The sequence below is a fragment of the Falco cherrug genome, chromosome 10 (assembly GCF_023634085.1).
Source record: "Falco cherrug isolate bFalChe1 chromosome 10, bFalChe1.pri, whole genome shotgun sequence".
Lineage (NCBI taxonomy): Eukaryota > Metazoa > Chordata > Aves > Falconiformes > Falconidae > Falco > Falco cherrug.
The window spans coordinates 23,909,667-23,926,293 of NC_073706.1; the positions used below are offsets into that span (position 1 = coordinate 23,909,667).

Below are 16,627 nucleotides of genomic sequence, written 5' to 3' on the forward strand. Positions count from 1 at the left end.
TTCTGCATCTTAATTGTCCTAATTAAATCTAAACTATATTTTGGTTGCTTAAGTGTATCTGTGGATCTTATCTATTACCATCAGGTAATCCGCTGCCTTGAACAGAGAACTATCCTGAAAGCAGTACAGATGTAGCGAGAGTTTACAGAATGTTAAAATGATCATGCTCTTCTTTTTTTTTTAACCAGATATTCTAAAGTTTCAGTCTATTGGAAAGCTTCATTATGTTCCAGTACTTGTCTTGTTTCACAGAGGTTAGAGTAAGTATCCAATTATCACCTGTTAAAAACCCTAAAACGTACCACATCTTTGCAGTCGTACATAATAAAACTCTGTTCAAGAAATTTCAGAAGGATGCTGCAGCCAGTCCTGCAGTGTAAATATTTGTACAGTTAGGAGGAATATTGCAGTACTTGAGTAATGCTTTAGAATTAAGGTGGAGATACACATACATATATATTTACATGCATATGTTTGTGCACATATTTTATATATATATATAAAAGGAAAGTTATTCAATCTGGATATGAAGCCATTTTTGGATAAAAGGTGTTTAAATCTGTACGCACAGCAGCATAGCTGTGGCTTGGACTGCATTGCAAGTGAAGGTTGGTAATTACCGGGTTCCAATGAGGCTACTGCAGGCAAACAGGAGAAAGTAGAAATCAGTATTCTGCTTTGCTATACTTAATCAAATGAAATAAAAACGAGACCCAAGGGTCCTGTATAACGCAGTTCTAACTTGTAGCAAAGGAAAAATTTCAAAAACCTTCTGATAACTCAAATAGGTCTTAGTGAGTCAAAATACTGAAGCCAATGAGGTTTCCCTGTGCAAAGGCAACTGGGGAGACCCTGGCCCTGGCAAGGGATCAATATTTGCCCTGTGATCTCAAGAACAAAAACAACAGAAAAAAATACTGAATAAATGTGCAATATTTTAAATGGTTGAGCAGTCTATTAAAATATATGTAATGACTTATTGATTCAGCGGGAGACCAAATATTTTTCTGAGTAAGAAAAACATTAGGCCAGAACTTCTTTTCTAAAATTTGGATGCATCATCTTTCTGCAGTGCAGTACGCAGCTAGCTTTAAATAAAAGAGTGTATCGATAGAAAGCAGTCCAGCTGCGAAAGAAGGAGGCTCTTGCAGAACTCTATTGCTGTAGCTGAAGTCACATTTAAAAAGCTTTTCCTTGCAGGGAGGTGGATTCTGTGCTCTCTTTTCCATAGTTTCCACAGCAGGAATTAAGGTATGTGTACTTCAGCTTTTGAACATGGTTGGTAGTAACCTCTACCTTGGATTTGTGGGATTAATCTCAGGGTGTTTTTTTAAAAGGGGCTATTTGTGCAATACATACTGAACAGACTGCAGAAACAAAAGATACACAAGATGATGAATGAAACTGAAGCCCTGCAAAACTAAGCTATTTTTTTAATAGATGGGTCTGAGTACACCCTTTGCGCCTCAAAAAATGTGAGCAACAGATAGTGAATATTCCTAAAGGTCTAAAGAAGGAGGGAAGAGAATCATCTTAAAATGGTCTTTTTGCTCTACTGACTCCTTCTGTAATAGAATGCTCTTCTGGGTGTTTTAGGTAGTCCACGAAGGCGTTCTCCCTGCAACGATTTCATTAAAGCACCCAAAATGTGGAGGGTGGTGGCTAACCTCCTGCCGAGGGCCAAAGTCCCCAGGAGCAGGGTGTGCTGCCTGCAGCCGGCACAGAAGGGCAGGAGCCTGCTCGCCGGGACCACGGCACCGCTGGTCCACGCCACCCAGTCGCTCAGCATGAACCTGGGGATACAGAAGGTGGAAGCTTTGGACACGGGTCATTTTATCCGTGTGGAGTGGGAGGACGGGAGCGAGAGCCGCTACCCCTGCGTCTGGCTGAGGGACAACTGCCAGTGTCCCCAGTGCTTCCTGCGCTCGGCAAAGGCACGCAGGCTGCTCATCGAGGACCTGGACGTGAACATCGTGGTGAAGGAAGTTGCTGTGGCAGATAGAAGAAAGGTATTTGAAGCAAACCTTTTTTTTCCTCTCGTGAAACCTGTCTAACAATGCTTGTTAGTCTGTAAATTAGAGCCCGGGAAGCTCAGATCTTCCCACTTTTATATGAGACTTCACTTTACAGATGTTATGCAGAGGCTGCAGAAACCCAGGCTTCAGGTTTTAGACTGTAATTGTGCTTTTAAAAATTCTGCTGTGTATTTCTTCATCACTAGACATTGAAAAGAAAATGTAGGCATTCCCCACAGATTTAATTACCCTTGCACTTCCTCCCCCCCCCCCCCTTTGTTCTCTAAGTAAATGGCTTGAAAATAATAAAAAAAAAAAGTGGCAAAGTGATGGTGGCCTTGGTCCCTAACAAAAATACCACTTTAACTCATTTCCAATGTGCAAAATACTTCATCTTGGAGCAAGCACTCAAAACCAAAGTTGAACCCAATATTCAGAGCTGGCCCGGTGTCTTTATCTGCATCTGACACTTGTTCATGAAAAAGAGAAGGCTGTTGGGCAAGAGAGGACAGGAACTGCCCTCCCTGTGAATTTTAATCTTTCCTGCCACATAAAAACCTTATATATAATTTCAATTTTATGGGTTATATTAAAAGCAATACATTGCTCCTTTGATATGCAAAATCATTTCCTTCATTTTACACTTAAAGATGTTTTAAATGTGTTAAAGATGCAGCAGTCAAGGCTGCAGCAGCTGGGGCAGGCTCGTTGCAGGCTGGGTTTGCAGGGTGTTTGCAGAGGCTGACCCAGACGGGAGCATGGCTCAGCTGCAGGGTGAAGGTCTGTACTGAGGAATTCCGGGCTCCCACATTGATTGATTGTTACTAGAATTAATGCCATATAAATTCATTATTTGAATAGGCAAATGTGTTAAAATAGTAGAGGGAATGCCTGCTTCCACTTATACTCAGAAACTGAGGAGAGCACATCATGTCAATGGGTGGAATTATGTGGCGTGGGAATCAGTATCTGCTGGACAGCCTTGAGAATTCAGCTGAGATCATGTGCTGCACTGAGCTCTTGCAGTTCATGACAAGCAAAGGCATATGCTTTATTTCCATGGTTTTTTCTGGATTAAAAAAAACAAAAAACAATGCCTTTTTTAAATTTATTTCAAAGAGGGCAGACTTTTCATAACTAGGGGAGCGATTTCTCTCCTATCATTTCTTTTTTGCCTGTCTGTCTTGTCCTTTTTTGATGAGCTGTCAGTGTTTTGGAAGGCATTTTTTCTCTCTTTGAGTGGTGGTGAAGCATTCTCCCCAGTGATATGTGCCAACTTCCCTGGTTCTCCTCTTTCTGCTAAGCACAGCTCCCACAGTGAAAGCAGCCCACACAAAACAGGAAATTAGGTCATGAGTTCATGTAGAAATAAGCATTTATAAAAGGTGTCAGAATTTGGATGATGTTCAGGTTGGGTTTTCATTACTTGTTTTACATTATGCTCCAGGAAAAGCTTAACTGTGATATTATTGATCTAAATATTACAATTTCTGCAGTTTCTAAAGGAGTTTCTTGTTCTAGGTGATGTTTTCTGATTTTTTTTTGTTTAAAATTATCTTTTCTTTTATACTGGAAGATCTCTATTACGTGGCCTGATGAACACGCAAGTGAATATGAAGCTGAGTGGTTGAAAAAACGGTGCTTCTCTGAAGAAGCCAGAGCAGAAATGCGAGAAAATTTATTTTTACCAGGTAGGAATTCAAAGCATATCTCTAATGTTTGTTCCAAATACAAATAATCTGACGGTGACAGTCCCAGCTGTAAGCCACTTGTGTGAGGACCAGGTCTACCCAGCTGGAGCAGTGGCAGCTGCTCTTGGTGCTCAGTGCCAGGCTGTGCATGCTCAACAGGAGCCTGTGGTTACCCATTCCCTTTTCTAACCTCAGGACCTGTGAAGACTTCAACTGGTTGGGCTGTGTTTACTTTCCTGAGAGCCTTTTCTTTCCAGAAAGGGTCAGTAGGTCTCAAAAATGAGTTTTGTGGACCAGCAGTGGTGTATGTGAAAATGCAAGTGTGCGTGTGCTGTTTAAATTATTTAAATTCTTGGATTTAGAAAGATCATTCAGAATTGGAAGGGAGTTATAACCAAAATAATTTTTCCCTTTCTGTGGCCACCTGTTAAAAAGTAACCGTGTTGCTTAGCAGCGTCTAGTGCTGAAGTTCAGGCTGTGTTTGCGCCGTGTCCCACACTTATTGCAGGAGCTGACTGTGGGTCATGAAGCATTTTGTGCAACGGGCAGTGTAACGTTTACCCAGTACAAATGACTCACCCGTCTGAGTCAATAATTATAGGTCCACTAGGTTTGTCATGACGAACACCATCATTCCTTTGGCAGCCTTTCAGATTGCAAGCATGAGATGTGTGAAAACCTGTAAGATTTCTGCTGTTGCTCTTGACAGTGTTCCTGTGAGATTTGCTCTTGCAGACATTTGTGGGTCTGTATTCAGAGTTAAAACAGTATCCGTTAAAACAGGATATTACTTCAGGAAAAAGAAACTAGAGGCAGGCTGATGGCGTGAAACTCAGATCCAGGTATCAGTTTCCTCGGAGTTCAGCAAAAGGCAAATCTGTGATTGGTTTGTGCTCCTTTATTCATGTGGTTTATATTCTAACAAAGAAAAGAAATTTTGTTGGTTTGGGTTTTTTCCCTGAAAGATGAGAAATGGGAAAATATGTGGCCCTAGGTATCTCCTGCATCTGAGCTTTGGCACATTAGGAACAACTGAAAGGGCCAGTAAGCTTTCCAAATTTCTGTAGGTCAAATATGCCTTAGCTCTTAGCACATGCTCTCCTAAACAAAAGTAAGTTCTTAAGATTCAGCCTTTTATAACTGGCTTAAAACTTAAGTGATGAGTAATATTTCTGTTCATTTCAGTGGATCCTGTAACAGACTCTTCTTTGTTTGGAGTGGAACTTTTTTTCCCCTAGTGATATAAAAGTTCGTGTCTACTTTAACTCTGGCAAGAGTAAACTACACTGTTTACTATTTCAGAGGGTTGGGCATGTTCCCAGAATGAACGTGGTGAAGATGCAAACCTCATTCAGGGAAACTAGACTTGATTTCTCATGTAGTAAGAAATTTATTTGGGAAAATGAAGGTGCTGTGGAAGCTAGCAAGATGTTTTGTAGCCTTTTGAGGGGAACAATGTAAATTGAGTGCTGCTTTAATTAATGCCCAGGCAAATTAGTCTACATCTCTGGTTGTTTATTAGCGAAAGGTATCAATAACTGAGATTTCAGATGTAATGCTACTTTTCTCTCCCTATTATGAGGTCTAAGTGGCTGTGATTTGGCTACACACACACACATTTACACAGTGCTTGCTCTCAGCATCTAAATACAATGCTTGTTTTGGGGGCCAGTACTCCCACTGGCTACCGCTCTTCTGCACTGGAGTGGTCCAGGTAAAATATACCCCAAAGACATGTTTTATTCTTTGGGCAATGCTTTTGTAAATTCTGTTTTCCATGCCATATCTGAAGAAATATGTTTATAGAAGTTGTACTAAGTAAGGGCCCGCGTTAACTCTGGCTTTGCTCAGTAGTGTCGTTCTGCTCTTTCTCACTTCTCAGAGCAGAGCTGGCTCCTTGTGGCGGACAGCTTCTCCCAGCTTTTCTCAGGTTTCTGTTGCAAAAAAAGGCTACAGTTACAAAGTGTGTGAGTTTGCTGGCTGGCTGTTTAAGACCTGTTTCTCATTGTGTATCAGGGTAGGTTTAGAATTTGCTTCCTTCTGGTCAGTGGAGTCACACACTGGAAATTACAGGCCCTTAAGTAGCTAATCATATCCCAGCAGGATAGTATTACGGACAATGAGATGGAATGCCAGCCCTGCGTGCTGGTTCAACAAATACAAGAGCAAGCACACTAGGCTGCTGTAGTTTGAGGTTAACCTTCACTGCTGACATTGGGGTAGCTGTGGCTACCTCTTTTTTTCTGTCTTTTTGAAAGTAAGTTACTTGCTTTGGGTGTTGCTTTTATGTTTTTTCATCATTTCTGATTCAAAAAGAAAGATGTTAGTCATATGTCAAATCCAAAAAGAAGACATAGTGGGTTGTATGTCAAGGTTTTGGCAGCAGGGGGCAACAGGGGTGGCTTCTGTGAGAAGATGCCAGAAGCTTCCCCCATGTCCAACAGAGCCGGTGCCAGATGGCTCTGAGACGGACCCACCACTGGCCGAGGCTGAGCCCATCAGCAATGGTGGTAGTGCCTCTGGGATAGCGTGTTTAAGAAGTGGTGGGGGGGAAATCTGCACAAAAAAAAACAGTTGAAGAGAGGAGTGAGACTGTGAGAGCAACAGCTGACACTGAGGCCGGTGCAGCAGGAGCAGGAGGGCTCCAGGCGCCGCAGCAGAGGTTCCTGGCAGCCCATGGGAAGCCCCCGGCGGGGCAGGCTGTGCCCCCAGCCCACGGAGGGTATGGGGGGGCAGAGCCCCACGCCGGGGCAGGGGGTGCCCGACGGGGCTGTGACCCCCTGGGCAGCCCAGGCTGGGGCAGGGTCGCTGGCAGGACGCGTGACCCGGGGGGGCCCACGCCGGAGCAGGCTGGGCCTGAAGGACGGCACCCACCGGGGGGGACCCACGCCGGGGCAGGGGGTGAGGGGCTGCGGCCGGGGGAAGGGCTCACGCCGGAGGAGTGTGTAGAGGATTGTCTCCCGTGGGAGGGACCCCAGGCTGGAGCAGGGGCAGGGCGTGAGGAGGAAGGAACGGCGGAGACACCGTGGGGTGGGATGGACTGACCGCAGCCCCCATTCCCATCCCCCTGCGCCGCTCGGGGGAGGCGGGAGGGAAATCGGGAGTGAAGCTGAGCCTGAGAGGAAGGGAAGGGTGGGGAGAAGGTGTTCTGAGATTTGTTCGTATTTCTCATTACCCTGCTCTGATCTGAATGGTATCACAGTAGTTTTCCCCCAGTTGAGTCTGTTTCGCCCGTGACAGCGATGGTAGGAGCGATCTCCCTGTCCTGTCCCGACCCACCAGCCTGGTGCTGTGCTCCCTCTCCCCTGCCCGGCTGAGGAGGGCACTGACAGAGCTTGGGTGGGCACCAGCCCCCAGCCAGGGTCAGCTCCCCACAGAAGAGTAGGTCAGATTTGCACTGCATGATGGAAGTGACTATAAATAGCTCTTATAGCTCTGTGGCAATACATCAAGATTCTGCTTTTAAAAACACTGCCAGATCCTGTCTGTGTAGTATGCAAAGTCTGATATTTGTTTATAAGAGCAACAAAAGAGCCATCTTCTACTTCTCCAGCTATGGTGTTTCAAAGATAACTTTTTTTCCCCTCCTGTTTACTTGTGTCCTCCCCAACGAACTTTACAGGAGTGATTTACTACCTCGTGCAGTCTCTCTGTAACTCAGATTGTGTGTGTGGTGGAGGAAGCTTGTGGAAGACATTGAGTATACAGGTGCTTTCCAGTACCCAGCCTCTCATGACATTGCTTTTGCTGAGGATTATTTTCCAGCACACTGGCATCCCATCAACAGGATGTGGGAGAAAAAAAAGTTCAATAACATCACAGTTATATTTTCCTTTTGGGTAGAGAAGAAGATTCAGCAGAGGTAGTACCTGGTGCTACTTAATATTTTTGACCTTAGGTTAGGTTAAGGTTTTAACTTGAGGTTAAAGATTTCAGATTATGATTGTCCTTTAAAATGTGATAAAATGATGCTGGGCGTGTATCCAGCTCCACCAAAGTTTGAGTCAGAATGTTAACAGCATCAGTAGTGCTTTCCATTTCTCTGTTAGGTCCTGAGAGATTATAATTTCAAGAGGAAGAAGTTAAAAGTTATATTTTACTAAAAGAGTTCGGTCATTTGAAAATTTATCCTGTAGTAATTAATAAGAGCTGCACCACAATTTAGGGTGCCATAGACATAATTCACAATACAGCAAAAATACACTTGGCCTTCAGCAAACATTAAAGCACACATTGTAGACAAATTAATTTTAGATTAAGGAAATTAATCTATGCTGTCTAGACTTCCTTTCCCACATGACTCCAGTACAGAAAGCTTTAACCAGCACTGACCCAGCTTGCACAGTAAATGCTGAATAATTCCGAGTGTTCATTGATGCCTGTATGCCATCTGCAGGAACTGAGCAAAGGCCATCTTCTCATTTTGTGCAAAGTCCAGTATAGGTGACTTTTTATGACTAACCCAGTCTGATCAAGAAATGGGATTCTTTTTTTCTCCCCTGCACCCCCATTTTATTTTTCTGAAATTGAAAGAGACGGTGACTCATTAATTCTTTCAAACACATTTAATTCTTACCATTTTGCAAAGCTTGTAGATCTGTAGCTTTATTAGTCATAATGTGAATGATCAATGAAGACACAAAATAATTCTACAAAGCCTTTGGTTTTGTCCCTTACGAATTGTTCAGCTACCTTTGTAAACATCAAGATTTTTAACCTGGCTACTGCAGCTGTGCTGTGCAAGTGAGACCTAAGGCTACCCAGGCACTAATGGCTCATTCCTATCTTTCTTACCCCTTCAGCTTTCAGCCCGTATGTTCTTAGATTTCTACTGTAGTACAATGGAAACTATATGAACTGTGGTTACGCAGCGGGAGAAAACATGCTATGCTGACATGATAAAATAATGAAGAACATGAGTGGGATCAATTACCACCAGGAAAGACTGGCAAGAAATACAGTCTCTGTTCAGTGCAGCTTCTTGATAGATTTTCAGGCTGAAGGGTCTTTGTGGATAAAAATGGGAATAAAGTTCCTTTTGTTCAGTATATGAGAGAATAACATGCCCTGTGGGATGCAGAATTTTCAAAGACTTTTATATAGACTTCTTAAAAATATTGTTAAATGGAAGAACTTAAATATCTTCACATCACAGGATCTTTTCTTTTTTGGTTTTATGATGTATGCTTTCCTGTCCCTTTTCCAAAGAATTATGGACCTGATAATTTGTCAAGTTGTAAATATTGGGCAGCATACTAACATTTTTGTCTGGGACTGTGGAGAAGGAGATCTTTATAAATGCTGCCTATTTTAGTGTAGCCCTATTACTTGTCTCTGTCCTACTACTGTTGGACTTACCTGGCTGTAATGGTCTCTGGGACCAGTCAGGAGAATTCCTTCCCTGCTTTTCATGCAAATAAATAGGAGTTGTTTAAAAATAGTTCATGTGTATGTCAGACATCAGTGTTAGAAATCAGACCTCCGATCTGTTGCAGCTACTAGAAGGATTAAAACTGGTGCCCATATGTTTGAATCAAGCTCAAAGATCTCCCTCAAAAAACCCCTAAAATTACTAATATGTAAAGCATAAAGATTAAAAAGGCTGTAGGAAATTCTGTGCTAAAATGATGAGGAAGTCCCCATATAATCTACTCTGCAATTTACTGTATGCACCTGGTATAAGTAATCATCCGATAGTCAGCTGCAGGAAGGCAGTATGATTCTCAGCCAATTTCCACTTTGCTAATAATAAAAACATTTATTACACTTTCAGCCTTGAGCTGGTATGTAAATGCTGCAAGTTTCACCCCATTTTCTGTGGCTTTATTCCTGCAAACGAACCACTTTATTTTAGTTATGGCTCTGAAATTTTATCTGCTTCTTCTGTTCAGGGTGATTATGCCTTTCTAATATTTTGAAAGTTTTATGCTGTGTAGTGAAGACAGTGGTTTGGCTTGTGCTCTGAGTATGCAACTTTGTCTTTTGATTGTTTTTCATTGTTTTCTTTGGCATATTTAGTATTAAAAAAAGTGGTCAGATTCATATTCTTAGCATAAAGCGTTTGTCACTGTTGCATATGAAATTTTCATGAATGCGCTAAGGAAACGTGTCATCTTTAAAAAACAGTCAAAGAGTAGCTGTAATGGTTTACCGTCAAGGCAGAACGATATATCAAGATGGGCTTTGCGAAGGTCTGTGCTTTCTGAAATACTGTTCCTTATTTTCATCCATGACTATGATAGAAAGAAATAACCGCATTAAACTTGCAGATGACACCAACCAGAGATTGACTGGAAATGTGTTGAAGGATCAGGGTTGCAGTTCTAAATGACCTTGGCAAATAGGAGAAATGGTAAAAATGTAAAAAATGCTTTAATGCTTTAATGAGTCTGGTGACCTGTTCATCTAGCCTAATGCTCAGGCTCCAGCAGCAATGTAGTAAAAGCATCTAAGCCAAACCACTCTCTGCAGTTTAACTCCATCATATTTCTTTAGCAACCACAGTCATGGCACCAGGGTTTCCTGTGGGATGCTGCAGCTCGGCAGCTGTTTGAGTGCAAGATAGAGAAAGGACCGCCCGCGTGGGGTGGGCTTGGTGCTGATCACAGGCTGAATCTGAGCCTATGCTGGCAGACTTTTGGGCTCAGGGCTGACATTGCTTTCAGCTGAGCCCAAAGAGAAGCCTAACCTGCAGAAAAGATCAAATAGTCCTTCTGCTCCTGTTGATGGAGTAAGGTTTCCAGAGCGTGTGTCAATTTTGGGCACTATACATGAAGAAAGACTACAAAGTGCCCATTGGAAAGCACTGTGCATGATCACTAGTCTAGAAACAGTGAATGATTCAAGTGCAGGGAGCAGGGGGAGCGAGAGGAGGAACCGTTTGTTTCCATGTTCATGGTGGATACATCACTATACAAAAGCATGTGAACCTATGTGAACAGGTTTTCTTAATGCTGTTCAGAATAGGTAAAAATTGGAGCTCAGATAAACTATAAAATGTTTCAAATTAAAAGGAAGATTTTAAGACCTGAGGTGAGCCATGTTTTAATATCAACAACTTTACAAGCTGCACTGGATTTTTTTCCTCCCAGATACCAACTGCTGCTGCGTTTCAAACATTTCCCAAGATTAGTAATACTTAGGGCTGTACAAAAGCCATTTTCAGCTTTTGGCATGTGTCATTACAGAGTACATTGGCAAATGTCAAGGGGGAAAGGTTACTCCTGCAGTAGCTGAAAGACTAAGCTCTTGGCTGCATCAAGATGCCACTGAAGGGCTGGGAACTTGGAGCCTTTCTTCTCTGAAACATGAGGTAGGATTTATAAGAATTTGTGTACCAGCCTACACTTTTAAAAAGAAAAACAAACACAAACTACTAAGGACGCTGGCTGCACTTCTCACTGGAAGTGAATTCCTGTGGGAAAACTGGAACTTTGAGAACAGAGTTTATAGCCTGGCCAGGCAGGATTTAACTGTATTTACCACTTTCTATCTTTGTTTTGTTTTGGTGTTTGTTGGTTTTTTGGGGGTTTTTTTTGTTTTTTTTTTTTTAATACAGAATAGCTAAACATTGAAAAATGCCTAAGAAGCTGCTTTATTTGAACTGTTTGACAGTTTTAATAGCTGCCTGGAGAGTATCAGTGAACAGTTCTGTTTCCTTGAAATTTTGCAATTTCCATGTTGTAGTGGTACTGTAAAGCTTAAACATCTCAGCCAGTAGGCAGTGTTGACTCCTGGATACACTGCAGGGTCTGGGAAAGGATAAATTCCCAGTACGTGGCGGGATTCACATCACCGATTGTTTTTACACAGAGAAAAGACTGCTTTTGCATGTTACATACAGAAACAGTCTGAATCGGCTCCGTAGGGCTGGAGATGTGAGGCCAAGTGAGAGCCTCCCCCGCAGGGGGTCTGGTGGGGACGAAGGCCAGCTGGGTGGCTGTTGCTGGAACGTTCTCCCCAGATCTGCTCTAGGGGTTGGCAGTCCCAGGCGGGTATGCTGAGTGTGCACCGTTTTGCAGTGCTGTTGCAAAGCGGGTGTTTGCAACGAAAGCCAAAACCACCCCAAAACCCAACACCATTGGCTGCAGAAGGGGCATCCCGGTGTTAGGTGGAACCTTTAGCAAGCACGGTGGGAACTGGGAATTTGAACAAGAGGAGTCTACAGTCCGTGTACTCGGGGACGCCTGGGGCTCCTGGAGCTGTAGTTAAATTCCAGGTACATACATTTATATCCCAAAGTGGGGGAAGACCTGTTGGTGCATTCCTTGAAATACTAAAATTCCTCTACCCCTTGTTTTATGTAAGGAAGATTGGGAAAATATTTATTAGCAAGACAGCAAGAAAGATTAGGAAGGAAAAGATGAAACTTAACTATTCCATTAGTTTTCACGTGGTTATTTACCTGCACCAACACTGAAGCTTGAATTTGCCTTTCAAGGGATATTCTTGGCAGTTCACACAGCATACCTAAAGCTATTTAAATTTCATAACTTTTAACAGAGAAGGAGGAGAACATTCATATTTTATTTTTCACCCATACATCAGGTGTGTGAAAGGATGTATATTGAGTTAAACACACTGGAGCAGTGAGTAGCAGGCCATGGAGTGGTCTCCAAAAGGAATTTAATGAGGTGAGATTACATCTCTCCTCAAGGATTGCACCTTTTTTCCTTTTGAGAACATGTTGTGAAATTCAACAGCTTGTCAATCATACAACAGCTTTGAAACACGAGGTAGAGTATAAAAGATGGTCTGTGTGGATAGCTTCTATTTGGGTATGTGCGTTGTGTTTCTTGGACAGTCTTTAACCAGCCTTAGCCAAAGGGGAGAGGAGCACCACTGGCTGGAAATTTGCAGACTTTGCAACTGTTGAAAAATGTGTAACTATGTAGTGTCTGGGTTTGCTTTTTTCATGAGCACGTTGCATTTTGTACTTGGTACCTATATCTAGAGAGAAGAAAAAGAACCCCCCAAACCTGGCTCTTTACATCTTTTTGAAGTACAGCATGTCCCTCAGTCACCAGGTGGAATCCCCGGAGCTCTCATTCTGAAACCTGCTTGGAATAGTTTTTATTACTCCTGTCCGCTGAAAGGATTTTGGAATAGAGAGACATATAGATGTTTTATAAATTATGCCATCTGAATTTTGCAATGTTTATGATCTCGTTTCTAGTGCGTAATCTCTGTGATCAATGATTGGGCAAGTTAACTGAAAATTAGATAAAATACCAAGTAAACTCTGATGCAGATGTGATTTAAACAAAACAGTTATTCTATGAAATAGATAAAATCCTTTCACGCTTTATTGTGCGCTCTCTTAAGAATAAGCAGCTTCAAATTAAATACATAAAAGCGAGGGAAAACCAAATTACATCTTTACTGTAAGAATAAGAGCTCTGATTCAACATCCAAGAGAATGCTTGACTTAAAACACTATTTTTTTTAAGTTTTCCAAAATACTAAAATCAATGCAAAATTTATGAAGAAAAAAAAGAAAGATAGCATCTTTGTTCTGTTTACCCATTGCTGTGTGACATCTTCAGTTTGAATGTGTGTATGTGTTTATTCGTGCATACAAACCACTAAACTGGCAAACTTGTGAGACATTACAAGTGGAAATTAATGAGAAGAGAGCAAGGGAGTGTTGTATTCGGGGAACAGAAATCTGAAATAGCTCTTTCATACAGGGGAGAAGGTAAATACCTCACACCTCTTTCTGTGCATTACAGTAACGTCGAAGGGCAGGTGTATCTGTCCCAGTGGTCTTTGGTACCTGCCAGCAGCGCTGCTTTTCAGGTCAAGCGGGCAGATCACGCCTCATTTCCTCATCCTGCAAGTTAACACACAGTTATTAATACCCTACAAAAAGTCTCAAATATGTCAGCCCCAGCGTTGTTACCGAAGGGGCTGTAGTATCGCCATCACCAGGGCTCTTCGGCTTCTGAAATCGGCTGAGCTGCGGCACTTGGCAGCTCTGTGAGCGGTGGCTGCCGCAGCCAGCCCAGCTGAAATCTGTGGAGGGGACAGAGTGCTGTCATGGTGCGGGGTTATAAAGGCTTGCATGCTCTCTGTTCAGTGATAAAGTATTTTTTCCTGTGAATTAGAACTAAATGCACCGTGCAAACGTTTCAGGGGGTAGCAGCAGTGTGTGAGGTAGGAGCAGGGCAGAGGTCTGTGCGGAACCTGGGAGCTCGGCAGCAGTGGCGCTCTGGGCCGGGGCCATCCCTCCTCTCAGCACCTTCTGCTCTGTACACCCCTCAGGAAATAAATTACGCTGCTCCCTGGGCAGTGTTTTAACTCCAGACCTTACCTGTGAGGGGTCGCTGGTTGTGTCTCAGTGCCAGGCATCTGCTGCCGTTTTCTGGCTATTTATGCAAAAGGGGAGGAAAAGGGTCTGTGCTCTGGTCATTCCGTTAGGACAGCCTCAGTGTCTTCTGGAGGTCTCTCACTTTGTTTTCAGCTCCCAGCACCAGGCTGCTGTCACTAAACTATTAACTGTCGTTGCCAAGCAGGTAGCCTAGCTCCTCTTCCTTGGCTCCAGTTTCCCCTGCAGCCAGCAGCAGTTTTTACTCAGTCTCCAGAGTCACCTTCTTCCTACCAGTCAGTGTCCCCACTTCAGCTTCCCTGAGTTTTTCCCCAGGTAATGCACCTCCTCCTCCCTAGACAGCTTCTCGCACTGTTCAGTTCACCTCTTCCCCTCTCAGGGGCCTGGGACAGAGGCTTTAACGGAGAGCAGGGGAATGGCTCAGCTCATCCTCATCTTTCCTTCTCGTCTCTCCCCAGATGGCCGCATCCACAGGCAGCCTCCGGCAGCGGCTAGGCAGGTGCCTGGGCAGCACAGCGGTGGGGACACTTGCAGCTGGGAAGCTGTAGGAAGGTCTGCTACCAAGTCTCCTCGTGGACTTGGACCTCAGCAAGCTTGGGGTAGGGGGGGATTCACCAAAATGTATTTCTCACATTGCCTCAGTCACTAAAATCAGAGGAATTAGAGCCTTTGCTGGACTTTTTTTTCAAACATGAGCAAAAAGTGTACTGCCGTGCTCAGTTCTGTTCTAAGGTACAGCCAAGCCTTTTGACTTGACTGTTCTCTCCATAGATTCAAAGAAAGAAATCTTTGGCATGAAAAAATAGTCAGCCCAAAAGATTATCTTTTGCTACGGTTATAAGCATTAAAAACAGCTTTACAACAGAAACACCAGTTTCTGAGGAAATAGTACCACTTGTTAATAACAACTTTTTCCATATTAGAGCTACTGGTATGTGTGGGGTGTGTATCTGGTATCATAAATATACGTAGACAATAGTAGTGCAAATGCAAGGGAAAAAACAATTACTGCTGATGCCTTCTAGCAAGGCAGCTTAATAAAAGCTGTATCTTGACCTAAGATTCATTTACACTGGTAAACCTGTAGTTGTTTCATTTTTAATTTACTAACAATGCTTACAAATGCAGCTTGTTAACAATAACATCACTACAGAGTCCCTGTAGCAGCTTTCTTTCAGGTGCACGGGCAGCCATTTCACTTGGCTTTAAACCCGGTTCTATGTTAAACTCCCTGTACCATTTTAAATGCTCCATGAATAAACAGAAGACCAGGATGGGCTCAGTGATCCAGGGACACCACGTGGTATTTTAGGACTTTCTCTGGAGATCTTTCAGCTGTGGAGGAAAGTCACCTTTCGTGGTAAAGTATCCAATGTGACCCACAACTGTGGCTTCCAGTGTCCTCTGCCAGTAGCACAGACAAATTAAATTAAAATTAATTGCATTAAGAACTGGCAAAGTCCAGAAAGTGTCCTGGTGAGAAGCTGTGCTTTGGGTTCCATGATTAATTTCCTGCCTTTTTGCTTTCTGTCTTACATTACCGATCCCTTGAGTTCCTGGCTGAATGCACTGGAGCCATTAAAACTTAGGTGATACCTGTTTTAGGGTTGTCTGGCAGGGTTAGTCTGGAAGGGGGGGTGTGGAAATGGGCTGGGGGGAACAATCTTTATTATTTTAACAAACTGATCTTGGCCTATGAATACTGAGGCCAAAATAAAGAAATGTGGTGTTTAGTTATTATGTGGCTTTGCCTGTACTAATGAGTGGCTATAGCACTGCCTTTTATTGAAAGAAATTAATTTGATTTCAAATGTGTCTGAAAATGTTAAAATGTACCTGACTGGAGTAGTTTTAAATAGATGGCTAACAAAGAGGTTCTTCCTGCAGCATCCCGATTTGTCGTAGCTTCTCCACATGGACAAATGAGTCAATCAGTATTTTTTTCTAAATCTCTTGTATGCTAATGGTATGAGATGAATGTAATTTGAATTTGTGGAAAATTATTTGTGAAATAATGGAAAGTATGAATATTGGGCTGATTCTCGGTTATACATCACTCTGGGAAAGTCAGTGACACGTCCCATCACTTGGGGAAGAGCAATCATATTATTAGTATTAGTATTATTTACCATTATGATTTCTCAGTATTATTTATCATTATTATATCTCTTTTCGTACTTCAGAATATTCTGAAGGCGACAGGTGAGATGAGTCCCAGGGGAATGGAAGTTTGAAGTTAGAATTACACAATTTTTGAAACACACAGATGGTCTGTATTTGGCCTTGTTTCATGTGAGTGTGCTAATTTTACACAGATATTACTTTCCTCATCTGTGTTTTGCAGTGGTGCTGCTATATCCTTCACCCCAGCTGTGGAGCCTGCTCAGGGTGAAAGGAATATTGGGACAATTTTGCTGCCAAACTGAAAAAAATGTCTGTGGAGCATCTGCAAGGTGATATTTTCCAAAGCTGTAAGCACTGGCCAAACTTGACAAGTTTCACAGGAATAGCCAGTGTACGTTCCTAAGATGTGACCAACTTACATGCCAAAATTGACACTTGAAAGAATAAAAGCACTGAAGCTACTCCACTAA

At 42.7% G+C, this 16,627-nt stretch overlaps 1 protein-coding gene and 1 long non-coding RNA gene across 3 annotated transcripts in view; both read left to right on the forward strand.

The window, feature by feature from the left end:
• Positions 1-16,627, forward strand: part of BBOX1 (gamma-butyrobetaine hydroxylase 1) — a 46,406-nt gene that overhangs the window by 5,114 nt on the left and 24,665 nt on the right. For both annotated transcript variants that reach the window (XM_055722300.1, XM_055722299.1), the window contains exons 2-4: positions 189-260; positions 1,597-2,009; positions 3,592-3,706. In XM_055722300.1, coding sequence (XP_055578275.1) covers positions 1,647-2,009; positions 3,592-3,706 — 478 coding nt within the window. In that variant the 5' untranslated portion in view covers positions 189-260; positions 1,597-1,646. The remainder of the gene's footprint in view (positions 1-188; positions 261-1,596; positions 2,010-3,591; positions 3,707-16,627) is intronic.
• LOC114015081 (uncharacterized) lies at positions 6,839-16,627 on the forward strand. Its single transcript, XR_003558844.2, has 2 exons — positions 6,839-11,018; positions 16,378-16,627. It is a non-coding gene; the product is annotated as an uncharacterized LOC114015081 (long non-coding RNA).